General features: G+C 56.9%; 11 protein-coding genes and 1 non-coding gene across 12 annotated transcripts; 7 read left to right on the forward strand and 5 right to left on the reverse strand.

The window, feature by feature from the left end:
* Positions 1–373: 373 nt before the first annotated feature.
* BDY17DRAFT_291905 (GPR1/FUN34/yaaH family-domain-containing protein) lies at positions 374–2,031 on the forward strand. Its single transcript, XM_033732730.1, has 5 exons — positions 374–1,072; positions 1,154–1,245; positions 1,302–1,390; positions 1,449–1,645; positions 1,706–2,031. The coding sequence occupies exons 1-5, from the start codon at positions 699–701 to the stop codon at positions 1,851–1,853; spliced, it is 900 nt and encodes a 299-aa protein (XP_033593238.1). The 5' UTR covers positions 374–698; the 3' UTR covers positions 1,854–2,031.
* Positions 2,032–3,171: 1,140 nt separating this feature from the next.
* Positions 3,172–4,044, reverse strand: BDY17DRAFT_83879 (uncharacterized protein). Its single transcript, XM_033738754.1, has one exon. The coding sequence runs from the start codon at positions 3,875–3,877 to the stop codon at positions 3,347–3,349; it is 531 nt and encodes a 176-aa protein (XP_033593239.1). The 5' UTR covers positions 3,878–4,044; the 3' UTR covers positions 3,172–3,346.
* A 2,116-nt stretch (positions 4,045–6,160) lies between these two features.
* BDY17DRAFT_308092 (uncharacterized protein) lies at positions 6,161–6,988 on the reverse strand (the record flags this gene model as incomplete). The annotated part of the gene is made up of 1 exon (XM_033735171.1): positions 6,161–6,988. The coding sequence occupies one exon, from the start codon at positions 6,986–6,988 to the stop codon at positions 6,161–6,163; it is 828 nt and encodes a 275-aa protein (XP_033593240.1).
* A 168-nt stretch (positions 6,989–7,156) lies between these two features.
* BDY17DRAFT_291914 (MEMO1 family) lies at positions 7,157–8,553 on the forward strand. The gene is made up of 4 exons (XM_033732731.1): positions 7,157–7,379; positions 7,433–7,501; positions 7,617–7,841; positions 7,894–8,553. Exons 1-4 carry the CDS (start codon positions 7,186–7,188, stop codon positions 8,426–8,428), a joined length of 1,023 nt encoding a protein of 340 aa, XP_033593241.1. The 5' UTR covers positions 7,157–7,185; the 3' UTR covers positions 8,429–8,553.
* Positions 8,554–8,555: 2 nt separating this feature from the next.
* On the forward strand, positions 8,556–11,108 carry BDY17DRAFT_291916 (uncharacterized protein). The gene has a single exon (XM_033732732.1). It carries the CDS (start codon positions 8,820–8,822, stop codon positions 10,746–10,748), a length of 1,929 nt encoding a protein of 642 aa, XP_033593242.1. The 5' UTR covers positions 8,556–8,819; the 3' UTR covers positions 10,749–11,108.
* Positions 11,109–11,313: 205 nt separating this feature from the next.
* BDY17DRAFT_84034 (Hsp90 protein-domain-containing protein) lies at positions 11,314–13,836 on the forward strand. Its single transcript, XM_033738756.1, has 3 exons — positions 11,314–11,368; positions 11,473–12,222; positions 12,277–13,836. Exons 2-3 carry the CDS (start codon positions 11,515–11,517, stop codon positions 13,627–13,629), a joined length of 2,061 nt encoding a protein of 686 aa, XP_033593243.1. The 5' UTR covers positions 11,314–11,368; positions 11,473–11,514; the 3' UTR covers positions 13,630–13,836.
* Positions 13,837–13,988: 152 nt separating this feature from the next.
* On the reverse strand, positions 13,989–16,535 carry BDY17DRAFT_245502 (uncharacterized protein; the record flags this gene model as incomplete). Its single annotated transcript, XM_033730635.1, has 2 exons — positions 13,989–15,094; positions 15,134–16,535. The coding sequence occupies 2 exons, from the start codon at positions 16,533–16,535 to the stop codon at positions 13,989–13,991; spliced, it is 2,508 nt and encodes an 835-aa protein (XP_033593244.1).
* An 831-nt stretch (positions 16,536–17,366) lies between these two features.
* On the reverse strand, positions 17,367–19,045 carry BDY17DRAFT_245637 (uncharacterized protein; the record flags this gene model as incomplete). Its single annotated transcript, XM_033730648.1, has 2 exons — positions 17,367–17,642; positions 17,696–19,045. 2 exons carry the CDS (start codon positions 19,043–19,045, stop codon positions 17,367–17,369), a joined length of 1,626 nt encoding a protein of 541 aa, XP_033593245.1.
* Positions 19,046–19,756: 711 nt separating this feature from the next.
* BDY17DRAFT_291924 (DNA primase) lies at positions 19,757–21,757 on the forward strand. The gene is made up of 3 exons (XM_033732733.1): positions 19,757–20,973; positions 21,024–21,340; positions 21,398–21,757. Exons 1-3 carry the CDS (start codon positions 19,914–19,916, stop codon positions 21,545–21,547), a joined length of 1,527 nt encoding a protein of 508 aa, XP_033593246.1. The 5' UTR covers positions 19,757–19,913; the 3' UTR covers positions 21,548–21,757.
* An 83-nt stretch (positions 21,758–21,840) lies between these two features.
* On the forward strand, positions 21,841–22,754 carry BDY17DRAFT_291926 (uncharacterized protein). Its single transcript, XM_033732734.1, has 2 exons — positions 21,841–22,183; positions 22,262–22,754. Exons 1-2 carry the CDS (start codon positions 21,919–21,921, stop codon positions 22,645–22,647), a joined length of 651 nt encoding a protein of 216 aa, XP_033593247.1. The 5' UTR covers positions 21,841–21,918; the 3' UTR covers positions 22,648–22,754.
* Positions 22,755–22,898: 144 nt separating this feature from the next.
* On the forward strand, positions 22,899–22,983 carry BDY17DRAFT_t5. Its single transcript has one exon. It is a non-coding gene; the product is annotated as a tRNA-Val (tRNA).
* A 326-nt stretch (positions 22,984–23,309) lies between these two features.
* On the reverse strand, positions 23,310–24,965 carry BDY17DRAFT_291929 (uncharacterized protein). The gene is made up of 2 exons (XM_033732735.1): positions 24,666–24,965; positions 23,310–24,611 (listed from the first exon to the last, which is right to left on the reverse strand). The coding sequence occupies exons 1-2, from the start codon at positions 24,844–24,846 to the stop codon at positions 23,653–23,655; spliced, it is 1,140 nt and encodes a 379-aa protein (XP_033593248.1). The 5' UTR covers positions 24,847–24,965; the 3' UTR covers positions 23,310–23,652.
* Between the last annotated feature and the right edge of the window lie 415 nt (positions 24,966–25,380).

Genomic DNA, 25,380 nt, shown 5'->3' on the forward strand with positions numbered 1-25,380 from the left:
CGTCGGCGCGCCTTCCCCTTTGGGCTAGTCGGCGGGCTGATCTTTCGAGGCAGAACTGCGCGGCACTTGCACTCGAGCGCCGACGTGGTTCAAGGCGCATCGAGGCGCGCGCGCCTCGCCATTTCGCACGCTCGTGGCTGGCCGCGCTGCAGTCGAGGACGACACGGTCCAAGGCACGAGCACTAACGACCTCCAGCAACGATGCTGAACGAGGAGTTCGCGCGAACGACAGATCGACGCGAAGAGTGGGAAGGAATGGGAATCCCCGCCGCACTACCCGGCCGCCAACCTACCTCTGACTTCATCCCGGCTTGAGCCTCACCCGGCCTTTAGCGAGTCGATCACGCGCGCCGCTGGAAAAAAAGCAGCTGGCGTCTGTTGTGTCCATGTTGATAAGATTGCGCGAGGCGAAATGCCTCGGACTGTCTCGTTATGTCCGGTCTTGTCGACTGCAGCCCGGCATGTCATTGGTGGCCGACCCACCTCCGCCTCTTGGGCGGAGCAAATGCGGACGGTGACGATGTCATGCCAACAGACCTGGCCCACCGATATTGTGCGGTTCCAAATAGTATATTTCCTTTGCGCCCCGTCCCCAGACCCCAGACCTCCCCGCGTCTCCTCATTCTTTCGACTCATCTTTGTTAACTCTTTCTTTCCTCATCTCCGTCCTATCCTTCGCCCTCTCTAGATCTGCAATAATGGCCGACAACGCCCAAAACCACCACAATAACCTTGCCGTGAAGGAACAACAGAACGGCGTCAGCGGTATCAATGGCACCAACGGCCAGGACCATGCCCCGCAACAGCGTAGACCGTACGATTATGGAGGGAACCCCCTTTATCATGCGAACACGGGAGAAAGTGCTAGACTTCCCGCGTTCGGTGGCGACTTCCAGCCCGGGTTGTACAAGAGCGACGCCAGTCGCAAGTTCGCCAATCCCGCCCCTCTCGGTCTCAGCGCTTTCGCGTTGACTACTTTCGTCCTCGGCTTGATCAACTGCGGCACGGAGGGCATCACCCATCCTAACATCGTCATTGGAGCTGCCTTTGCTTACGGTGGTCTATGCCAGCTGTGAGTCAACTCTTACCAGCGATCTCTTCCTCGAATACTTCACTGCCAGCTGGTGCATCCATGCTGACCCTATGACTGCAGGCTGGCTGGAATGTGGGAAATGGCGGTCGGCAACACCTTTGGTGCTACTGCCCTGACATCCTACGGAGGATTCTGGATCGGAACAGCCATCAGTACGTCCAGCGCCGAACAATTCCCCAATCTATTCACGCTGACTCGGAGATTGTAGTCTTGACTCCCGGCGGGTTCAACATCATTGACTCCCTCAGCGCTTACGGCACCAACACATTTGCCAAGTCTTTCGGTTTCTACCTGATGGTGAGTCGTTGAACCTTTCACACCGCTTGCGCTACAGCTACTGACGGGAAACTCGCAGGGATGGTTCATCTTTACCTTCATCTTGCTTATCTGCACGCTGAGGTCCACCGTCGCCTTCTTCCTCCTCTTCTTCACCCTTGACCTCGCATTCTTGCTCCTCGGAATCGCCTACCTGATCCCATCCGGAGGCAATCCCAACTCCTCCATCCTCTTCGCCGGTGGAATCTTTGCCCTTCTCGCGGCCTTTTTGGCATGGTGAGTTCCAGGAGCTTTCCCCAGTGCAAACAGATTCGGAAATTGACCGACATCGATTAGGTACAACGCCCTCGCCGGTATCGCCGACCCCAGCAACTCCTTCTTCATCATTCCGGTCTTGCACTTCCCGTGGAGTGACAAGGGGCGTGAGAACCGAAAGAGAGTCAATAACGACGAAGCTCGTATGGACGCGCAGTCCTCAGTCTAAGAATGTGCAAGACTGGCTGTGCAATTGGTGTTTGAATGATCACCAGACATTCTTTTTGGGTGCATTTGAATGGAATACCCCTCCGCGGATACATGTCTCGTACTAGAGTGTAGCAGCACCCTTGCTGTCATGCTCATCCATACTAGTAATAATAATCGAACTCCTTATTGTTGCACATCTGGATCATCTCCTTGCACGCTGTCAGACTCTTGGTGTTCTGGTGCTGGTAGACGATGTACTCCCACGGGTAGTGAGTTTCAAGGGAATTATACAATTGGCAAGGTCTGCTGCACTTGATAGCTGCAGAGCGATGCATCAACACGCGCCACATGCCTACCCACCGCCGCGATGAACGGGTCATTAAAGACGACGCCTGGATCGAAGCGTTTCGCCGCAGTCCGGTGATTACCTGCCGTCGGCGGAGGCTGCGGAAATGACCAATTTTCCGTCTTAACTGCTGGAGAAAGCGGCGGATTGATGCTAGTAGACGCACATGCCATTCCGCGCCACTTTCGACTCACAAGTCAAACGAGACCGGCGGCAACTCCAATCAATCAGGCAAGGTCGATTGCATATGCGGGATTAATCAGGAGGAGACCAATGACACCTGTTTGTTCCAGACCACATCGCCTATCGCTGATCAACGTTCACCATTTCGAAAAGGAGCCTGTCTCGATTGCCGCAGCCCGTGTCTTAGTGGACGTCGATCACTTATGCAGGGTCCGCGACATGTGTTATTAGTCTCTGGGCAGCTGCGTCACGCTGGTGCAAGGGGCTCGGACGATCACCAGGTAAGAGGTATCAAGGGGTGCCTGTGAGCAACGTGGGCATGCGCGGCCATGGCGACATCTTATCGGGCGGCTGGCATTTCTTGGACCCGGGGACCACTTGGCCAGAGGTGTGAGAAATCTTCAATGTGGACTCGAGCGGTTTTGTAGGGATCAAGGGGGTGTATTCGATTTCGAATCGTGTAGACTATGGTTACAATAAAGCAATAATTCTGTCGCGTGCGGCTGCTATTGCTCGCAGAGGGTATATCTCGTTCTCATTCTCGCTCTCCCAAATCACGCCTGCATTGCTCAGGCGGCGCAAAGAAACAATCATAGCAATAGCGGTGGTAGTAGTACATTGCCCTTCGCCCATTCAGTAGTCCGTCGCAGAATCCGAATGGCAGGAAGCCAGAACAGAATAAAAAAAAAGAGGTTGGCCCAGCCATCCAGTAGCCCATCAAATCGACAGGGGGTGTAGTGATACAGTAGTGCAAGTGTTCGGTGTAGGGAAGTAGGCTGAGGTTTGCGTGGTGCGACAGAGTCGCGTGATCCGGTGGAAGGAGCGTTGCAGGCGCGTGTTCGATGGGGTTGGTGCACCCCATTAGAAGATTACCGCCAGAGCATGCCACGTCGTAGGAGTGGCATGGATGATGGCGAGTAGGTGCTCGACATGAGTACAAGTGAACGCGAATGGTGGCGCGTTGATCGAGAATCGAAGGGTGCTTAGGAGGCGTCGGCGATGAGAGTAGCGTGTCGCATGTGCATGCAAGGCACGCTCATTTCGTTGGAATGGGTGGGAGGGGACGGTTTGGCGGCGGGCCTGGGCAGGGTGGGAAGCTGACAGCAGGCATTTTGAAGGTAGTGGGCGCCGTGGTGAAGGCTGTGGTGGAGGTAGCTGGAGATGATACTGGCTGATAGGCGAGGGTCGGAGAGCCGAGCCGAGTTGCTGGTGGAGTAGAGGCGAGATGAGTGGAAGACCAGCTTTCGTGAGAGGGGGAAGTAATTATTGTACAAGGGACGGAGCGACAGGGCGGAGAGGGCGGCAGAGAGGCGAGAGCGGTATATGTAGGCGGATGGGGAAGGAAGTCGAGGAAAAAAGTCAGGCGATTCATCATCCCCCCATGAGCCTCGTAACGACGCTAACCAGGGATCGCGACAAGCATATCCCGGCTCGTGGGCAAAGCGAGAGTAGACAGACGGGGGCTGGGCCGCTGGGCGCTGCTGCGCGCCCGTTGACAGCTGCCTTGGCCGCATGTTTTAGACTTTCGTATAAAAAGGAGCAGCTTCTCTTGGAGCGGCCCGCTAGGCATGCGACGCTAAGGAGCTAGGGGAAACAAGGCTGACGACGGAGGGCGCGCGTGATGATGATGCGGACCGCCCGGCTCCGGAGAAATGCAGGCATGGCCGGCGTGAATGGGCAGGTTTCATTTTCCTCCAGGCCGCCGTCATCATGCTTCCCGGCCAGTCATCAGGCACGGCGGTTTGTCAGATTTCGCGCGCTCCGACTGACCGCCTACCTCCTTGATGCTGTGCGCAGGGGCAGCGTGCGCGACGTGGCTAGGCGAGGTAACGGCACGGTAAAGCGCCTCACGGTGAGTAAGAATCCCCCGAGATCCAACCCATGTTTGGTGCGGAGCGTTGGCGGCCCGGAGTGCGCCCCATCAGGCATGCTGCATACGCTGTCCACGCAGGGGCACGATTACGTCTACTCTTGCTGCGCTCCATGCTCTCACGATCGAGTGTGCCGGGAGCCCGAATGTCCGATGCTTGTTTCACCTTTGCTTCGGAGCGGTGAAGGGGTGCATTGCGCACGACAAGACGTATCCCGCTGTCGTGCGGAGATGTCGGGCGCGCAACCGGATAGCGGCATTGTCTGAAAGCGTGTTCCGGCCGCTGCGCCTCACATGACATGAGCTTCTTCAGCCCGAGTGTTTTCCGGAAGCTTCATGCGATCTATGCGCGGTGATGGTTCGGCGCGCACGTCGACTCGCGCTCAGCATCTGCGCACGTTTGCGCCGGCCAGACCATCGAGCAAGCTGAGATGGCTTTGCGCCTCTTCGCATGCTAGGGCGTATAGTATACTCGGCAGCAGTGGCGCGAGTCGGCGGGCTGGGCAACAAGCGGCCAGCGAAGAGTGTGTACCTTGCATTCCCGTCCAGCCCATTCCGGCCGCCACTCCACGTGCTCCCGGGCCGGCGCTAGAAGTCGAGATCGGCAGATCATGCATCATCCTTACCAAATAATCCCCTGGCGCGACAAGGTATTCTTGCGGAGAAGGAAACACCCCGGCTTGCCCGGCCTGAACGCTACGTATGCCCATCCCGCATCGAGATCCTCAAGGGAGTGATGAGCATGCCAAGAGAGCACTTCCGAGTCAACGCACGTCCCAAGGAGGAGGACGCCATTGGAGACAGCGGGCCAAGGGGGGCCTTATGCAGCCGCGGGCTTGGGTTCGCTTGGGTCGCTTGCAGCATGCAGCTCGTCTCGTCTCCCTTTGTTCATTTTCTGGAAACCTGACGAACAAGCGATGAAACAGCCGTCAGGGGGGCACGAACCGCTCTCTCTTCGTGTTTCTAGACCATCGCGATTCCCCGGCTGGGCCCCAATGCTGTCGAAGGTGTCATCGCAGATATCCCGCGTGCGCAGTGACGTGCTGTGTGGTCATGCTGTCGTTTAAACTTGCGCCATCCTACGCGAGCTGCCTTGGAAGGGCATCAAGACTCGGGGATTTTAGCGTGCACCATACGAGGCTATCGTGCTTGTAGCCAATGATCGAGTCAACCAGATATTGCGAATTCAGGTACGATCTCACGATCTCAAAAAGTTACGAGTCTCACCATCGATTGCGACGCCATGGCGATACCCCCGGCGCTGGCATTGCTGGGTCCATGGCTTGCAAAGCTCGTAAATCTCCTGCGCGAATTAGGGCAGCACCGTGAATACATGTGTTCGGCATGGTTCTGTTTCGTACATGCCTTGTCACCGGCTCGGCGTCACACCTCGTCCAGTGCGGACAGTCCTATCTTTGGAGGCTGAGCATTCCACTAGTCCGGTCAGCTCGGTGCTCATGCTGAACAAGTGTCTGTCGCCGCACATCAAAGTCGTGTGAGAACACAAGGCTCCCATTCGTCGCAGACAGTCATTTGCTTTGCCCGCGGCGTATAATGCAGGTTCTATCATGTCCTAGCTGGGCCACTATCGCTATCGACATATGAGACGAACGCCGGCCTCGATCTCAACCCACCAGTGGGTCTTTGCGCCGGGCGCGGCAACCATGTCAACGCTACACACGCATTTGCACGATGCTGGGCTCATGTGCGTGCAGCTGTCGAAGCTCGAGAAGTAGTCCACGCCTTGGATGCTCCGCATGCAGCCTTGCCTGCTGCCTGCGTCTTTCCCGAGATTGTGGCTCTCAACTTACCTCCTATGCGCAAACATCGCTCCAGTACAGCCAGAGCTCGGCAGCGTACAGACATGACCAAGTTCAGCTTCAGCTTCAGCTTCAGCTTCAGCTTCAGCTTCAGCTTCAGCTCCAGCTCAACCGTCTTCGTCCTCCTCCAAACCAGCTTCCTGTGCTGCCTGCGTGCTGACCCATTTCTCCATCATTTGGCTGCCGCCCAAAGGCACATCCTCACGTGCTGCCGTCCTACCCTTCCTCTTCACCACCAGACACAAAGTGCGTCCGTAGATTCGGAAGCCATGAAATGATGTATTCATGGCAAGCTTCTTCTTATCATCGACCTCTTCGGACGTTGGTTGTGGGCGCGATGCAGCACGCTTGTGCCGTTTCGAGCCTCGTTCTTCTTGGGTTTGAAACGCTGGTTCCTCGTCGGAGCTCAGAATCAATGCTTCATCGTCTTCTCCCTGAGCCTTCCGTTTGCTGCCAGTATTCGCAGCTGGTATATTGTACAGCTCGACAACTTCATCGTCTTCGTCCTCCTGCAAGATGTCTGTCGCCCGCTGACCAGATGCCTCGCTGCCTGCCGTCAAGTTGTCCGTATTGTTGAGCCAGCCAGTCAGCTTGCTGCTGTTGCTCTTCAGACGAGGCTTATCCACGAAGCTTTTCTGCTTCGTGAGCAGCACGTGCCGCGTGGACAGCTCCTTCAAGAAGATCACCACCTCAAATTCCTCCGTGCTCACCACGTCTTTGATCCCCTTCTTCTTCTTGCCGCCCTTCTTCTTTGCATTCTCATTCTCTTCGCGCAGCTTCGGCAGGACTTTCGGCCGGATCTCTGCCATGATGCGTGGGAGCACGGGGTCGCGGGAGGAGAGGAGCCATGGTGCATCGGAGGGCTTGTCCAGGTAGATGCGCACTTCTAGGACGGAGTGTTTGGTGATTCGCAGATATCGGCGAATGGGCGCCATGTCTTTTACATTTTGAATGCAGAGCGGTGGACGTGGTGGAAGCAAGCGAAGATGGTTGATGTAGGATGTCACAGTTGCAACCTCAGGCACAAACATGTGATCCGCCAAGCCCTCCGCTGGTTCCCCGCGACTTCATGCGTTCGATGGGTGCAGTACAGTACAGTGCAGCCCATGCTTCCGCCGCGCGAACAGACTCCATGGCCGACCGATCCATCAAGCGTGGTGCAAGCCATGCGGGCTCCTGGTATAGCAGCGACAAATCCAAACTCAGCACGCAGCTCGACGGTTGGCTGGGGGCGGTGCCGACACCAGTTCATTGCATCGGACCCAACACGCAAGGCCAGACCGCGGAGCAGCTACCAGTACCTAGTGCTAGGGTAATTATTGCACCGTATGTGATGTCTCGCTCATGATCTGGGTCGCTTGGACTGAGACAGCTTACAGACACGCTGGCTATTCGTATTCTGGACCAGCAGCGGCCTGGGCGTACCGATCGTGGGATGTCTCTAGAGCGTGAGTGGTGTCTCTCCATCGTTCGCGTTGCTTCTGTATACGTGTTCAATGCTTTTGCAATCACCACCTTACCCGTCGCAATCGTTGCTGCGAAAAGGACTAACACCAAGAGCAGGAAACGCATATTCCTGCTTGGACCATCCCACCACTTCTATCTCTCCAAAGCGACTCTGTCAAGATGTACCCACTACGAAACCCCTCTTGGAGACCTCACTGTAGATCGAGAAACGACTGCAGAACTCTACGCGACTGGCCAGTTTGAGTGGATGTCTCAGTCGGTCGATGAAGACGAACACAGCCTGGAAATGCACCTGCCATATATCTTCAAGGTGCTGGAAAGGTAAATTGACGTGAGTGTATGCATTTCGCGCTTGGACTAACAACGGCCCCAGCACGTTCGGCAGCGGAGGCAAGCATCCATCGCTCGTCCCAATCATGGTAGGCAACACCTCTGCACACGCCGAGCGAACAATTGGTCGCGTCCTTGCGCCCTATCTGGCCGATCCATCGAACGCATTCGTCGTTTCCTCCGACTTTGCTCACTGGGGGTTGCGCTTCCGATACACGTACTACCGCCCTTCACTCTCGTCCCAGCAAGCACTCAATCTCAAAGCCTCTGCCAAGGACCCGAGAGATCCGCCGATACACGAATCGATCAGGGCCGTGGATTTCGAATGCATAGGTGCTTGCGAGACTGGCAACCACGAGGCATGGTTGAACTGCTTAGAAGCCAATGGGAATACGGTATGCGGGAGGCACCCAATCGGGGTCATGATGGCAGCCGTGGAGGAGGTGAAGAAGACACGCGGTGCCGACGACCAATCGAAAACGGGGCGATTTCAGTTTGTGCGGTATGAGCGGAGCAGTGAAGTGAAGAAGGTCGGCGATAGCAGCGTGAGCTATGCGAGTGCTTTCGCGGTGATATGAGAGACATGAGGCTGATGGGCACCTCGCCATGGGTAATGTAACCCCGTTCCCGCCTCCTGCATTGCGTTTGATCTTCGACACCAAGTAAGACACTCGTCAGCGGACTCATTACAACCTCACTTCACTTCGTCTTCACTTCATTTCGTGATGTCATGTGAACTAATCTGCTCATCTCGCGGCACGTGCCGCCGGCCGCATGTCACAAACGCTTCCATCACTTACTTGTTTCCAAAACTTCTTCAAACTTCCATCCCCCTTCACCACCGCCCCGCCGCTTTGCTGTTTTGCGTGAAGCAAAACAGTTTTGCTGACTTGACCGCAGGTCCCCCACACTCCCTACAACGCTCTGAAGACCCTATTGCTTCCAACCAGTTCCGCAACCCAGACCAAGATGGCCACGTCCGGCGGGCCAAGCAGTGAGATGCCAGAGTGCATCATCTGCACCGAGCCACATCCCCCCCACGAGAACGCTTCAATCTTTGGCTCTGACGTATGCTTTGGCTGCGTGTGCAAGATGTTCGAAGATGCAGTTCACCACGAAGACAGGTATCCCCCAAAATGGGGCAGTCAAGTTCTCCCCGTCAGAAAGTTCCGCGCAATCCTTCCAGCCGAGCTCTATCAACGCTTCACAGAAAAGGCGAAAGAGTACGAGATCCCGCCAGAGGAGCGAATCTACTGCAAACAGCTCAAGACCGATACTACCGACGACCAGCGCGCCAGTGTGACATGTGGTGAGTATGTCGGCCACATCCCTGAAGCCTGGAGAGAAGACATTGCGGCTGGCGTCATTTCTCGCGGGCATTGCAAATTATGCTCAAGCATCCACTGTTTGATTTGCGGTGACCTACTCACCATCCCGGAGCACATCTGCACAACGCTGCCGGACTGTGCAAACGACAACGCAGCCTTTGAAGGTCTCATCAGAGGCAAAGACTATCAGATCTGCCCCGTTAGACGCTGTCGTCGCAAGATTCAACTTTCAGATGGCTGCAATCTCGTTGGCTGCGTGTGTGGCCATCATTTCTGCTTCGTGTGCGGGGCCAAGGCAACAGACCGCCATTTCAGGAGAACCAGAGAGGAAGGTGGCTGTCCTAGGTATAACCACCCAAGCATGCCGACTGCCTTGTGGCAACCGACCGTTGCGGAAGTCCAAGGACAAAACAACTTCGCGCTGCAGACGTTTTTGTTGCAAGCACACCGCCATCAGCTGATTGTTGCAGCCCGGCGCAGGGAGCGAGACCGTGCAAGGCAGTCCATGGAGCGTGAGCAAGACGAACACCGTCAGACGCGTCAGCATTCCGACATGCAGTCTCACATGGAGCGGGAGCGTGCAACAGCTGAGCAGCACCGTGTTCATGAAGACATCCTTCACATGGACGACATCCCCAACATGCAGCCTTTACCGGTAACGCCTCACCTCGCACATGACACCTTTCCCACACAAGACCCGGCAGGAGCTTTCACGGGTCAACATACTATCGGCGCGATTCCTCCGGCATACTACCTTCCGCAGCAGCACGCGCCAATGTCGGACCAAGGCATGGCAGGAGTAGCGCGATTGATGCCTGGGCCTGCGATGCGGCCCCGAATGGAACACGCGGTGTTGCAAATGGCACCGCCACAAGACAGGACGGCAAATGAGCTCGGCGCGTTTGAACGTGCAGGGCATTTCGGGGAGATCGCACCGCCAGGCCCACGTATGATGGGACCGACGCCACCCCTTCCAGCTCACACAGTCCCTGCACCGATTGCAAGTCATGGAGAGCGCCCAATCACTCTCCCAGCAATTCCCGGACCGCCTCCACTCCGCCTACCGGTAGCAATGCCTATCCTACGTTCCGGACTGAGGCCATATCCTGTGCTTACATTCGACCGTGAGGGATCAAGTCAAGTACAGCCTGGAGCGCCCACTGGACGGCACGATGCTGATGCTGAGCAACGGTTGATGAGAACTACCATGAGGACAAGGGACGCACTGCGGAGGGCGCGAGTGGTCCTTGGCGGAAACGAGGGAATCCAGGTCAGGAGAAGCGCCGATCACGGAACGTCCGAAGATGAGCCTCACAACGTTCCCGCTCCCGTCCCCATGGTGTCGACTCCACATCATTCGCAAGAGGCGCAGAATCGCCATTCAATCATCAACCGACGCCAACAGGCGCAGATGACAGGCATGGCATCACCCAACGCACATTCTGGACAAGCATCGGCCCGGCGTTCACGGCTCGTTGGTTCTCTGCCTGACGGTGGTGGGTCGATTGATCCGACGCTGGATTCGGACCTCGAGTGGGATGACGTTCACATTTGGCGCCCTGGGAGGTAACAATGTGGATGGGGCAGAAGAAAGACGGTGAAGGGTGAGAGAAACGAATGAGCAGGATGGATGAGGGTTACTGAGGTAGCAAACGAAGAGTGATCAGGTTTGCAAGGTAGCGATGGGAAGATGAGAGATCAGGATGGGTACGGAGCAAGGTTTGATGAGATGTGCTGAGGTGAGGGAAGCAGGACAGCGAGACTGATAATACGCGCTCACAGAGATGGATACGACGGAGTTTTGATGGAGGGGCATTGATTCTCGCTACGGCAGAGAGTACGAAGTGGGCATGGCTGTGAAGAGATAACGATAGTTTTCATAGCCGTCCAACGCTTTTTCAACAGTTTCCACAGTGAAGCCTCCGTGGAGTGAGGTTGGCGGCACGTGATTACGCGACTCAGGGTCTGGAGAAATAGAGTTTGTGCTGGCAGCTTCCGACAATTTCTTCGACCTTCTCTCGGTGGCCCGAGCTTCATCTCGTTTCTAGGCCAAACGACGAGATACAAGAAGACCTTTTTTTCAATCCACCATCACCCGCATCCGCAAAGCACTCACCCCACCCACCTTTGATACCCGGCCATCCCCAGGTCACACCACAACATCAGCGTCTCCCAGCTGTCCACTCGATTGTAAGTTTCGCTTCCTCTCATCAACAGCCACCGGTTGCCTGAGCAATCTCTGCGCAACGCTGCCTCATCTTCTACTTGATCAACCCACTTACACAACTCTTCAGAACTACCCTTCAACCAAACTCCCTCACACACACACCGCCATCATGTCGACCGAGACGTTCGAGTTCCAAGCGGAGATTTCGCAGCTCCTGTCCCTCATCATCAACACCGTTTACTCCAACAAGGAAATCTTCCTGCGAGAGCTCATTTCCAACAGCTCCGACGCCCTTGACAAGATCCGATATGAAGCCCTCTCAGACCCCAGCAAGCTCGACTCCGGCAAGGACCTGCGCGTCGACATCATCCCCGACAAGGATGCGAAAACCTTGACCATCCGCGACACTGGCATTGGCATGACCAAGGCCGACCTCGTCAACAACCTCGGAACCATTGCCCGCTCCGGCACCAAGCAGTTCATGGAGGCCCTCACCGCTGGTGCGGACGTGTCCATGATTGGTCAATTCGGTGTTGGTTTCTACTCTGCATACCTCGTCGCCGACCGGGTGACCGTCACTTCCAAGCACAACGATGACGAGCAGTACGTGTGGGAGTCGAGTGCCGGTGGCACCTTCAACATCATCGCAGACACCACCGGCGAGCAGCTCGGCCGTGGCACCAAGATCGTCCTGCACCTCAAGGACGAGCAGACTGACTACCTCAACGAAAGCAAGATCAAGGAGGTTGTCAAGAAGCACTCCGAGTTCATCTCCTACCCCATCTACCTTCACGTCCTCAAAGAGACCGAGACGGAGGTCCCGGACGAAGATGCCGAGGAGAGCAAGGCCGATGAGGACGAAGAGAAGAAGCCCAAGGTAGAAGAGGTGGACGACGAGGAGGAGGAGAAGGAGAAAAAGAAAAAGACCAAGAAGGTCAAGGAGAGCAAGATTGAGGAGGAGGAGCTGAACAAGACCAAGCCCATCTGGACCCGCAACCCTCAGGACATCTCCCAGGAAGAGTATGGCTCCTTCTACAAGTCGCTGTCCAACGACTGGGAGGACCACCTCGGCGTCAAGCACTTCTCCGTCGAGGGTCAGCTCGAGTTCCGCGCCATTCTCTTCGTCCCCAAGCGCGCGCCCTTCGACCTCTTCGAGACCAAGAAGACCAAGAACAACATCAAGCTTTACGTGCGCCGCGTCTTCATCACCGACGATGCCACCGACCTCATCCCCGAGTGGCTCTCGTTCATCAAGGGTGTTGTCGACTCCGAGGACCTCCCCCTCAACCTTTCTCGTGAGACCCTGCAGCAGAACAAGATCATGAAGGTGATCAAGAAGAACATTGTCAAGAAGACGCTCGAGCTCTTTGGCGAGATTGCCGAGGACAAGGAGCAATTCGACAAGTTCTACAGCGCCTTCAGCAAGAACATCAAGCTTGGCATCCACGAGGACAGCCAGAACCGCCAGGCCCTCGCCAAGCTGCTCCGCTTCCACAGCACCAAGTCTGCCGACGAGACCACCTCGCTCGCCGACTACGTCACCCGCATGCAAGAGCACCAGAAGCAAATGTACTACATCACCGGCGAGAGCACCAAGGCCGTGGAGAAGTCTCCCTTCCTTGACGCGCTCAAGGCCAAGAACTTCGAGGTCCTCTTCCTCACCGACCCCATTGATGAGTACGCATTCACTCAGCTCAAGGAGTTTGATGGCAAGAAGCTGGTCGACATCACCAAGGACTTCGAGCTCGAGGAGACCGAGGAGGAGAAGACGCAGCGTGAGGCGGAGGAGAAGGAGTACGAGTCGCTCGCCAAGTCGCTCAAGAACGTCCTTGGCGACAAGGTCGAGAAGGTCGTGGTCTCCCACAAGCTCGTCGGCTCGCCCTGCGCCATCCGCACCGGTCAGTTCGGCTGGTCCGCGAACATGGAGCGCATCATGAAGGCCCAGGCTCTCCGTGACACCTCCATGTCCAGCTACATGAGCAGCAAGAAGACCTTTGAAATCTCCCCCAAGAGCGCCATCATCAAGGAGCTGAAGAACAAGGTCGAGGCGGACGGCGAGGGCGATCGCACCGTCAAGTCCATCACCACCCTGCTCTACGAGACCTCGCTGCTCGTCTCCGGCTTCACCATCGACGAGCCCGCCGCGTATGCCGAGCGCATCCACAAGCTCGTCTCCCTGGGCCTGAACGTCGACGAGGAGGCCGAGACTGCGGAGGAGGGCCCGAAGGAGCAGGCTGCCGAGACTGCCGGTGCTGGCGAGAGCGCCATGGAGGAGGTTGACTAGATGATGGCCCTTAGAGCTTCCATCCACCTTGCATAATGGCTACATGGCTGTGCAGAGCAGGCGGCGTTCCCCCTTTACTTTGCTGTACTTTCATCACGGACAGGTCTATACTTCTTCGGCTGCAGAAGGTCAAAAGACGGAGGATGGGCTGTAACTTTAGTATTCTAGATAACGTGTTGTAAAAGTTTGCCTCGAACCTTCCTTCACATGAACTTCAATAAATTGAGTGAGATTTCCTAGGACGCCTACGAAAGAGCAAACGTCTAAATGCGTCTAAATGCAACGGGTATATCTTAACGCCACGATCGTTCCCTCGTCCTAAATTCATATCATGCAGCTTGCCGCCCTCAATACCACCCCTACCTCGCCATGCCCAACATATTCCTCCAATCGCCCGCATCCAACCAGCTCCGCCCCACGGTACCAGATCCGGCAGAAGTCAAAGTAGAAGCAGCAGGAGGAGGCACAGCAAACATCGTGATGCCCGCCGCCGGCGGCTGCCCGTTGATACCGACGCCCTGCCAACCCGACAAGCCCAGCCATTCCTGCAGCTCGGCCCAATTCCTCGCCATCCACCACATGGCGGCGCCGAGCGCGCCGCACGTGCCTGCAATCTGCAGCGCGAACCAGCCGCGGCGTTTGAAGGCTTGTGCGAATGCGAGCACGCCGAGGGGGTCACTGGGGTCGATGATGCCTAGGTCGCCGCCGAGACGGCCCTTGGGTGGACGGGAGGTGAGGCTGGTGTTGCCGTTGCCGGAGGAGGAGATGATGGCTTTCTCGGAGTCGGAGGAATATGCTGTGGTGCTGCTGTGGTGGCCCGTTAGGGCAGGGGAGATGGAGGAGGAGAAGATCTGGGCGTAGCGCTTGCGTTCGTTTTCCAGGCTGCGTTGAAGGTCCTGGGCCCATTTCGCGAGGCGGACTTGACGGAAGGGCGGCTCCGAGGGTTTGTTGGTTTGGTCGTTGTAGCGTGCCAGTGCTTGGGCGGAGGTTGCGGTGATGTTGTCGTTGCTGGTGGGGAATGGCGCGGATCCTTCCGAGGCAGATGGAGAGGCGGAGCGGAAGTAGCTCGAAGACCCGTAGGGAACGAGCACTTTGCTCGGCTCGTCGACGATGCTGCCGGTGCTGGTAATGGCTGGGCTTCCGGGCTCGAAGTGAGAGGATTGGAGGAGAGTCTGCTTGTGTAAGTCCAGAGGGGAGGCCAGATGTTCCTGTCGCCAGAGGAGGAATTTGGTGGCCGAAAGGTGCCGCCAGCGCGCCATGTTGTCGGGTTCCAGCAATTTTGAGACGAGGACGCTAAGCTCGCTCGGCAGGAAGGGCTGGAGATAGCCTGACGACATCAAAATGCTGGCATCGATGGTCTCAGGATCGTCTCCCAAAGCGGAAGAGATGGCGTACGGTTCCAGCGGTACGTCTGATGCGGCGGCTGATTCGTCAGTCGGATGGATGTGTGATCTTTTCGCGTCGCCTAGAATGCCGAGATTAACGTCGAGCTCCTTGAAGATACTCGAGAGCTGCTCCTTTCTTGCGCCGAGGTCGTCGGTTTCGACAGTATCGGCATGACCGATGAGCGGGATGACATTCGTCCATTTGCATAGATGCTTCAGCAGCTCGACTTGGGCGGTGTCCAGCGTTTCAGCGGGAGACGGATCAAACAGGAAGAGGACGACATCAACCTGCAATCCACCTTCGCCACTCAACATGCCAACGAGCTCGGTGTCATGCAATCTCTCCATGTGGCCCATGCGCGCTAGAGCATCGGCGAAGTAGTGGCGCACTTCTTGAACGTTACGATCACCGTCAAAGCCGGGAGTGTCGATGAAGGTCAGGTTGCGCTCGAGCACGCCATCGCCCATACTCTTACGGCGGGGGGGCATGCGCCTGCTCTCAAAGTCGGTCCACCACGCCGGATAAGGGCGAGTAGATGCTCCAATGGCCACGATTTGCTCCGTCGGCTGCGTCTGGCCGTCACTCACATCCAAGCTTGAGCCACTGCCAGACATGGAGTCCAGGTGTGCGACATCCTCGCTGAGGCGGCAGATACTTCGAATCAAACTCGTCTTGCCCACTCCCTGAGGCCCAACTACCATGATCTTCAACCGGCCCATTTGCCTCCCCCTCTCCGTGAAGGGGCGACGCATGGGCATGGAGATGGAAGGCATAACAAGCTGAGGCATAGCATCTTCCTTTCCCACGTGCTCGGCGTCATCGAGCTCCTCACCCCCACACGAGGACTGGATGGCTTGGCTTCCGGTCTCGCTGGCGATGCTCTGCTCCTCATCACTTAGACGCAGCGACTTTGGAGAGCCGGTGCGAGGAGTGCTGGGCATGGCCGACTCTGGCCTCGGGCTCATCCTGAGCGGCGTCAGGGGCTGGCTGAGATTCACCGAACTCGACGGTGATGCGCGGCGTGCAAAGGGAGACTCAGCGGAGCGATGAGACATGGGCGATACTGAGGGGGCGTGATGGTGATAGTGTTCCGAGGAGATGATGCGCTGTCCCGTAGCCATGATTTTAGGATGAACCGGGTTGCCTGCCTTTCTCTTCCTACTGGCAAGCATATTCACGTCTGCGCCTGCGTCAGCACTCAGGTCGGAGACGTTGCTGCTGGTCCTGGAGAGGATGTTGTCAGATCGGGTGGCGGATGTGGAGCCGATGGTGTCCTCCAGGCTCTGTACACCAAAGGAACTGTCCGCCAACAGACTACCAACAGGCGTCTTCTGCATGCCATCGTCCGTGTCTCTCGAGGGCGCGCGGCCGCGTTGAATGGTCTTCTCCATCTCCTTCTCGCTACGCAGGAAGAAGGTGGTCGGGCTGGAATGGGCGGCAGGGCTGGCCAATGAGGGCGGATTGGCGGCCGTTTTCTTCCCTCGCAGCGTGCGAGAGGGCGAGTGGGAGTGGGATGTCATGGCATAGAGTTCGGGTTGGCGATAGGCGGGGCTGTAAGGAGGGCGTTTGGGAGAGTTGAGTCGGGGGCTCCTTGCTGATGGAGGTGTTGTGGGCGGGGTACCAGGTGAGCCAGGCGAAGGCAGAGACACGCTGCGGTCAGGGGCAGGAGGGAGGAGGAGCGATGTCCTCCGTGCCCGCACGATCTCTTGTCCGGCGACCTGGTGGATTTGAGATAATGTCCGAGTGAACGTGCACGTTGGGCGTGGTGGATGGAGCACGAGTGGGTGTTGTCAACAAGCGACCCCTCCCTTGCACCCTTCCCGCTCCGCTGTGGGGCGGACTGGATTAGTGCAGATGAGATAAGCGAGCACGAGCACCAGCATCATCCCGTGATCCTATCAATCAAACACATCATGTACCGAATGCTCTACAATCCACCCTACAAATCACCTGCACGCTTCCTACGCCCGCAGTGATGTAGCTAATCGAAGGCAACGAACGCAACGCACAAGAGGCATGTCGCTCGAACAAACCATGCTGCGCAACCCAGAGACACCTCCCGACCCACGCACAACAAAACATGCACGAAGCAGAGGCAGAAGCAGAAGCAGAGTGCCACGCTATGCAAAGTCACTTTTCCCTTCCCCTCCCCTTCCCTCCCCTCTCCTTCCCTTGCTCACCCATCCCACTTCCGCCGATTGCCCTTCATGTTCCATCATCCATCCCTTCCAATTCACCGGTCCATAGCAAATACAGCCGTGAAGAACGAAGCTGAAATTAGTGTACACCCTCCGCATCGTCGCCGTCAATGGTCGGCGAGAGTATGCTGACTGCGCGAGAAGTCAAGTTCTCTACGCCGCCTGCGCCGCCCCACCGCGCCCCCTCGGCGCAGCAGAAGCACTGCCGCCACGTCCACGCGGCCCGTACCCTCCGCCTCGGCCTTGGAAGCCTCCGCGCTGTTGACCTTGGTTCGCGCCGCCGCGCCCACGCGTGTTCTGGAACTGGCCGCGGGGAATGTAGGGCCGTCGCTCTTCCACGTACAGCCGCTCGCCGCCGACATCATGCGGGTTTGCAGCAATGGCGGCGTTGTAAGCCTCGGCGGTGCGGAATTCGACGAAGGCGGAGTTCTGAGGCATGTTAGCATTCGGCAGAAGATCTACGGGCATTCTGATCCGCCTACCTTCTGGCGCGACAAGTCAAAGTACACCACCTCGCCATACTTTTCGAGGTGCGCCTTCAGCTCATTCCCCTCAATTCCTTCATGCACATTCTTGATGTACGCGCGTGTCTGCGGGCCTTCTTGCTGCTGGGAATTGACTTGGCGGGATTGCTGACGCGCGTGACTGCCTCCCACAGCCGTCCACTCGTCCCCTTGGCTGGACTCCGCGGACGTTGCTTCCTCGCGCTGCGCTGCCGGAGCAGTGGGCGGTGCAGCTGCCACTGGTGCGGTGGTTGTTGGTGAGCTTGAGGTCTTGGTGCTCGGAGGCGTTGGGCGGGCTTGCGATGCGTTGGAGGTGGTGACGGATGGGGATGCCGGGGTGGCGACACGGTGGGCGGAGGCCGCCATGGACGCCCAAGTCTTGGGCGCGGAGGGCTTCGGAGCCGAGACTGCAGCTGGCTGCGGCGTAGCTTGCTTGGGCGGAGACGGAGTTGGTGCGGGCTCGACTGGCTTCTCCGGCTCCTCTCGAGTGAGCTGGGTGGCTTCGGGAAGGACGGCGGCTGCTGGTGCATCCTCCGCGTGCTGGGCTGCAGGCTCCGCTTCGGCGACACCATTCACGGCGGAGGGCACAACCTCTCCGGACTTGGACGGCGTGAGCACCTTCTCCTCAATCTCTTTGTCGACTTCCTGAGCATCACGTTCGATGGCGACCGGGTCTGTCGAGCTGGTCAGGGTCTTGTGTTCGGGTTCGGCAGCGGTGCTGGGCGGGTCCAGCAAGCCACTCTCGGCGGCGGCCACTTGCTGCACCTCCTCCACCGGCACCGAGGCCTCGGCGTCGACCTCTTCCTCTTCCTCGTCGATGAGATAGCGGAAGATGTCGTTGAGGACGAAGTACCCGTTGACCTGCGTCGCCAGCACAAAGGTCTGCGCAAATTTTCGGTGGGGCTGAGACTTGTTGGACATTTCGCCGATGACTTGGATGACAATGTTGGAGTCGGAGGCCTGGGCGTCGACGTTGGTGACGCGCACCTTGCAGTCTTTGAAGTCGAGTTCTTTTATGCGGTTGTTGATGGCGGCCTGGCCGCCGTATACGCGCACCTTGTCCGTCTCCTGGCCCGAGACGAACTGCGAACGCTTGTTGTAGAAGAGGTAGAGCTTTTCGGGGTTGCGGCTGAGGGTGGTGTAGTATTGTTCGACAAAGTACCAGCCCACCTCATCCTTGGAGATCTCTGCGGAGCTGGTGGAGTTGGCCGGGGGTTGAGTGGAGTTTGCGGCAGGGTGGGTGTGGTTGTTCTGCTGTTCGCCGCCGGCATGGGGTTGGTGCGCGGCATAGTTGCCATTGACAGGGATAGATGCGGTCTCCGCTGCCATGATTACGACGAATGGCGGGACGTATATAGCAGGACGGACGAGGCGGAGAGGATGGGTACAGAAGGGCGCGGAGCTGGATTAGGAAGGCGGTTTGTCGCTAGGGTGAAGCACTGTGGCGGGCAAAAGTCAGCAAGCAGATCATGCATGAAAGGGTGAAGCGAGATAGGGTGTACCAGAAAGGACGCGAGCTTCAGAGGCGGAAAAAGTCCAGTCGGAGGGTCAAAGTTTGACAATGGGAGATGGAGAGGACGAGGAGGGGATGGGCGGTGGAGGGTGAGGGACGAGACGAGTAGAGACGAAGGGAGTGTGCGCGTGTGATGGAGGGAGAGAAGAAAGAGGGAGAGACCACGTGAGCACGAGCGGCGGTGGTGGTACAGAAGGGCGTGTGCGATGGGGTGCAGTGCAGTGCGGTGCGGAGACTGCTGTGTGTGCGCACTCGGGGTTTGCCTTTCAAACAATCCGTCAAAAAAAGGCTAAAGCCTCGGCCATCTTGCCCTCGGAGATTACCGGCGCGTCTTTCCCTTCACGCGGCGGCTGGTCAATCATGGGACAGCGAGAGACGCAGCAAATACAGTGAGCAGCAAAGCAGCTGCTTTTCCAATCAGTCTTGATTTGTTTGCAATATGCAGAGCTGAAGGCGTGTGAGGAATTCATGCTTCAACCGCAAAGGCTGCAAGACAGGCACGTGCATACCGGGGATAGCTTACCTAGGTTAGGGAAGGTGTCGCGTGATGCCTGAGGCCTCCATCCCCGCCAAATCACGTCGCGTCCTCCATTACGCGATCCAACTTTCATCAAGCGTCCGCTCTGTCTTTGCTTCCTTGATCCACCACACACCGGTTGCATCCACATCACTGCGGCCTTCAAGATGCTGGCAGTCACGACAAACCCTCGCATCGATCCCAAGAAACGCGCCGTCCTCGACCCCCGCAAACGACAATTCGCCAAAGCACAATGGGTCGAGCAAGAGTATGCCCATCGCATGAACTTCTACACCACCCCGCCCACCGGTGACATCAGTCTCGAGCAGTTCGAGGAATGGGGCATTGCGCGGTTAAAGGTGCTGGCTGAGCTGGAAGCCTGCCAGTTCCGCAATAAGCCTCCCGCCGAGACGGAGGAGTACATGCGTCCGGTGTTGGAGAAGCACATGCGACTGAGCAGTACGCGCAGTAGGAGCTCGGAAACGGCAATGGAGAGGAAGAAAGACCACTACTCCCACTGGTCCTTGCGCCTGGCTTTCAGCGGTACGGCCGACCTCCGACAAAGATTTGCCCGGCTGGAGACGCAACTCTTCAAACTGCGCTTACAACACGACGATCTCGCCGAGCGAAGGGCCTTCATCGATTCCCTCCCGATGAGCTGGGAGACGGTGACTGCGGAGGAGAAGAATCTGTGGCTGGATGAGCTCAAAGCTGCTACTGGCTTCAGCTCGATGAGAGGCGATGAGGAAAGCTGGTTCAAGGTCGATTGGGAGATGGTCCCCGAGCTGGTCGAGAGACGGCAGGTCTTGCTCAAAAGGGGCAAGGCGTATGTGCATGTCAGAGAGCAGCAGACCATGGTCGTCAACGAGTTCTCGCGCCGTCTCGAGGCCGGCCTTGAACTTGCCGCCCGCTTCTTACCGCGCATGGACGAAGACAACCGACTCGCCCCAATCCTGCATCACTTGTCGCAATCCTTTGTTGCGCCAGATGCAGGCTACAGCGAAAGTTCGAGCATTGGTGACATGGCGAGCATCAATGCCAGTAGCATCGATGCCCTGAGCCAGCACTTCCCCCTCTGCATGCTAAATCTACATCGCGAGTTGCGCAAAGACAGCCACCTGAAGCACTACGGCCGCCTGCAATACACTCTCTTCCTTAAAGGAATCGGCCTGAGCCTCCAAGAGTGCATTGTGTTTTGGAGGAAGAGCTTCAAGCTCCTCACCGACGGTACGTTCATTCCCTTCCGTTCATATGCAAATGCTGACTCATTGTGGCAGAGAAATTCAAATCGGAGTATTTGTACAATATCCGCCACTCGTACGGAGACGTGGGCGGCGATGCAAACAAGCGAGGTCGAGGTTACACGCCTTACTCTTGCCAGAAACTCCTCACAGAGGCCCTTCCTTCAGGTGGCCAGAGTCATGGATGTCCGTACCGAACATACTCCCCGGACAATCTGGTTGCTTTGTTACAAAACGTCGGCATCAACGATCGCGAGCTTCTGCGTGGAGTGAGGGAAGATGTGGGCAAGCAACGGTATCATATCGCTTGCAACAGAGTGTTTGAGACAACACACAAGAACGAGATCAAGAAGGTTCGTCATGCCATCAGGCTGTATTTGACTGCGCGTCGCTAACCAACTCCACTTCAGGTCAAGGACCAATCACTTTGGCCCGCCAGTGAACTTGATACCATCCTTCATCCCAATACATACTTCAAGCGAGGCTTCCTGTTGAAGAACCTGGGAAAGGTGCAGAGTGGAGATATTGGAGTTGACGTACCGACGCAGATGTCGGAGTAATGACGGCCGAACGGCAACGAGCATATCGGAGGCATTGCATATCGCGAAGGCGTTTTACTGTTGGATTAGAAGAACTGTCAGCTGTCTAACATGGCACTGGAATTTCATGCACGTCGCTTTTCACGAATATTGGAGAGACGGATATGGGTTTACCTGAAACCTCTGATCCGTGCATCAGGCTGCGCCCGTGCGTAATTCAGAGCACAACGGTCTGTCGCGTACAGCGCGTCGGGTTCGTGAAGCCATTTCGCTTCCAGCCATCGCGAAACGCTCTTCTTCCCTTCACTCGACTTCGCAGCAATTTCATCGTCTTGACATCCCACGCACCATTGGATCGTATCACTCTATCCGGCATCACATACATCTTGACCATGGCCCTGAAACGCAAACGATCCTCCGCAACCCTGAGCTCCCCATTCTCCGACACGACCACCATCAGCAGCGACGCGAGCAGCCCCGGCGGTCTCCCCTTCTTCTACACCCAAAGCAAACCCACCGAGCCGCTCTACCAAAAACCCACCTGGTCATTCCCCACCTACGACTCCGACTCGAGCTACAGCGCGCCGTCCCGTCACCTCAACAGCCGGACGCGCAAACGCCACCGCGACGACCGGCCGGACGAGGAGAGCGTATTTGGTTCGTTTCAGCCCTCCTGCATCGCGTGGCTAGGCGCTGCACATATGGGTGCCTTTGCTGATGTCTGCCTACGTGCAGCAAGCACCCTTTCTCGCCTCTACGAAGCGCAACGGAGCCTGCCGAAACACGAACCCGCGCCGAGTGCACCGAGTCGGATGGTGGTGGACGAGGAGCCGGTACAGAGGAGTACATTACATTCATTCTGGAAAATTGAAGGCGCTGCTCCGGTGCCACCGACAACACACATGGCGATTGACTCGGGAGGAAGCGCTCCTATCAACCCGGAGATGAGATGCGAGGACTGCGATGGTACCTTAAGACGAGACGATGTCATGGACCTGGATGATGGGATCGTTGAGCTGGAGACAAGCTGTGTGTCATGTAGACGGCACGTCTGTGACGCGTGCGCGGTACTGGGAAACGAGCGGGTATGTTTGGCTTGTGTAAGCCGGAGTGGGCGGTAATGCGGCATTGCTTCAACGAAATAGTGACAAATCCATCACGACATCTTCACGAATCTAGTTCTTCGAACCTCGTTCAGCCCATGGCCGCAAATATCTCGATAAGTGCCCGATATGCACCAAGTTCCACTTCGAGTCGAATCCGGTACGAGTCGAGTTCGGCGAGAGTATCACGTGCCAAGACTAGACTATATGATGAACGCGGGAGTTTCCGTTGGTGAAAATCTGCTCTCGAATGGGTGCAGATACTCAAAGGTCGCGTAGTCTAGTGGTTATGACGTTTCGTTTACAATGGGATTGCTGCCGAAAAGGTCCCCGGTTCGACCCCGGGCGTGACCATCACGTTTTTTGAACAGTCGTGTTCAGGAACCATTGTTTTGCTCTCCATGAGCCACTGTAACCCTCCAACTGGCCACAGCGATGGTGAAGAGGGCAGCCCAACGCACCCAAATATACATTCGATCAAATTGGGGACGTAGGGATCGACCGTTCTTGTCCACTACCATAGGTAGGTGTAAAGCTGATGGGTCTGAAAGGAATCTAAGTCTCTACCAACGCCGGCACCATCCACCGACGGACAACGACCATCGAACAACGTTGAGACTTCGCGTATCTTGATCACCAACAGAAGGATGGAATCAATGCTTGTTCATTCGCGCTACGTAACGCACGATTGACGATGCGGTTCTTCGTCTGCAGCCGACGGACCGACGGGCGATCGCTCGAACACGGCCGACCTCGCATCCATCTCGACTGTTGAAACTGGGCGGACGTCAGATTCATCGAGACGACCTGTGTGTTGATGGACTAGAGACCCAGTCTGATCGTTTCAATGCCAGTTGGATTGAACGTTGTCTGAGTTGGAGATGTCGACTGTTCAACGTGACGTGACGTTCGAGGGGAAATCTACAATTCAACGACAGACACCTTCCATGACAAACACGGAACGACTCTGAAGATTGATACGACACGACCTTCTAATCATCTTGAAAATAGTCTCAACATCAATTAACCCTCAAACGGCGTCTCATACGGCCGCTCTCCCCGGGGAGTAAGTCTAGCCAAATGCCTCCGCTGGCCGTCCTGCCAATCCAAAATCGCCGAATGGCATGTGACACGGTTGTCCCAGACAACAACAGTCCCGGCTTCCCACTTCACGCGGGCCTGCAAGTCGGCAGACAAGGCTATGTGGTCGTAGAGGAACTTCAGGAGGAAGTCGCTCTCCTCCTTCTTGTAGCCGACGATGCGGCGAGTGAACTGCGGGTTGACGAAGAGCGCCTTCTCGCCCGTCACCGGGTGAGTTCGAACGATGGGGTGGATGGTGCTGATGGGCTCACGGCGAGCGATACTGCCGCGTGCAATGGACGCTTGCACTTGCTCGTGCCCAGAGTGGACTGCTGACAGACCGTGGAGACGCTTCCGGAACTCCGGCGAGAGGCGCTGGTATGCGACTGCCATGTTGCCGAAGAGCGTGTCGCCACCGGCAGTGGGGCCGTCGAGGAGATACAAAAAGGTGGTGCCCGGGGGCTGCAACTCGAAGGTTACGTCGCTGTGCCAGGTGATGCTGTTGGTACGCTCCTCAAAGTAGGTTTTGGCAGTGGTGTCATTGGCGCTGCGGTGAACCAAGTGGACTCGAGGGAAGCCCTTGGGGGCGCCGGATGTTTGGTGAATGTGAGACGGGCCGTAGTACTCCGCGAAGTCGAGGGCCTCTTGGATGGGTAGGTCGGCCAAGTCTTGGTTCCGGAAGGCGACGACTTTCTTCTGGGCGACAAAGAGGGCGAGCTCGTCTTGACCGGCTCGGGAGAGTTTGCTCAGCTGCACACCAGTGACTTCGGCTCCGATGTTGGCCGTGAGGTCTTTGACGTTGACCCCTTCCTTGATCAGGTTGGGGAAGGTGGGGTCGGCATCGCGACCGTGGTCATAGGCCTCGAATGGCTCGTAGGGAGGGTACTTCACATCGTCCCAGTCTGCTGATAGTCAGTCGTGGCGCTCCTACGTCTTTCGTCATGCTCGATGCTTACAGGGAAGGTAATGCGGGTACTTGGCGGGGGGAGCAGTCTCTGATCCGTTGATCTCAGTCTCGTACTGGGTCGTGTCGGCGGCCTGTTGGAAGGCTTCCTTGTAGTTGGCTTGACGCCTGTCCTTCAAGTAGGCGACCTCGGCGGTGTTGTTGGTGCCGTTCTCCACGAGTGAGGGAGCCATGTTGTTGGATTGGCTGGGTGGGGATGAATAGTATAGATTGGAATGAGATGGAATGAGCGTGGGAAGCGAAGGTACGGTGTTGGGCGACTTATATTTATTACATCTATCCTCCGGCCGGGTCGCCGGCATCGCAAAGGGTCGAGTGACCCCACAAAATTGGGGGATGTGTAAGGAAGGTCAGCTACTTACAGCACTGTCGAGGGAGCTATCACTCAAAGGCTAGCCTGCTCGGGCAACACGCGCCGATTCTCTCGACGACCTTTGCGATGGAGGCGAGACCGAGTCTCGCCATACATTCGATGTCTTCAACGTAGACGCTCAGTAGAACAACGAAGACATCTCGACGATTGTAATGCGAGCCTTGTCCATCGGCTCGTCGTCGAATTGCCACTTCAAAGCCTGCCGACGGGGCGCCTGCAATTGTGCGATGAGTTGTGGCGATTGCGTGCGAGCAGCACACGCGGATCCTGCACCAATGTGCATGGCAACGCCTCTCATTCGCCATGGGAAGGGTGGTCGGCGTTTCTTTGCTTC

Source organism: Neohortaea acidophila (assembly GCF_010093505.1).
Source record: "Neohortaea acidophila strain CBS 113389 unplaced genomic scaffold BDY17scaffold_2, whole genome shotgun sequence".
Classification (NCBI taxonomy): Eukaryota; Fungi; Ascomycota; class Dothideomycetes; order Mycosphaerellales; family Teratosphaeriaceae; genus Neohortaea; species Neohortaea acidophila.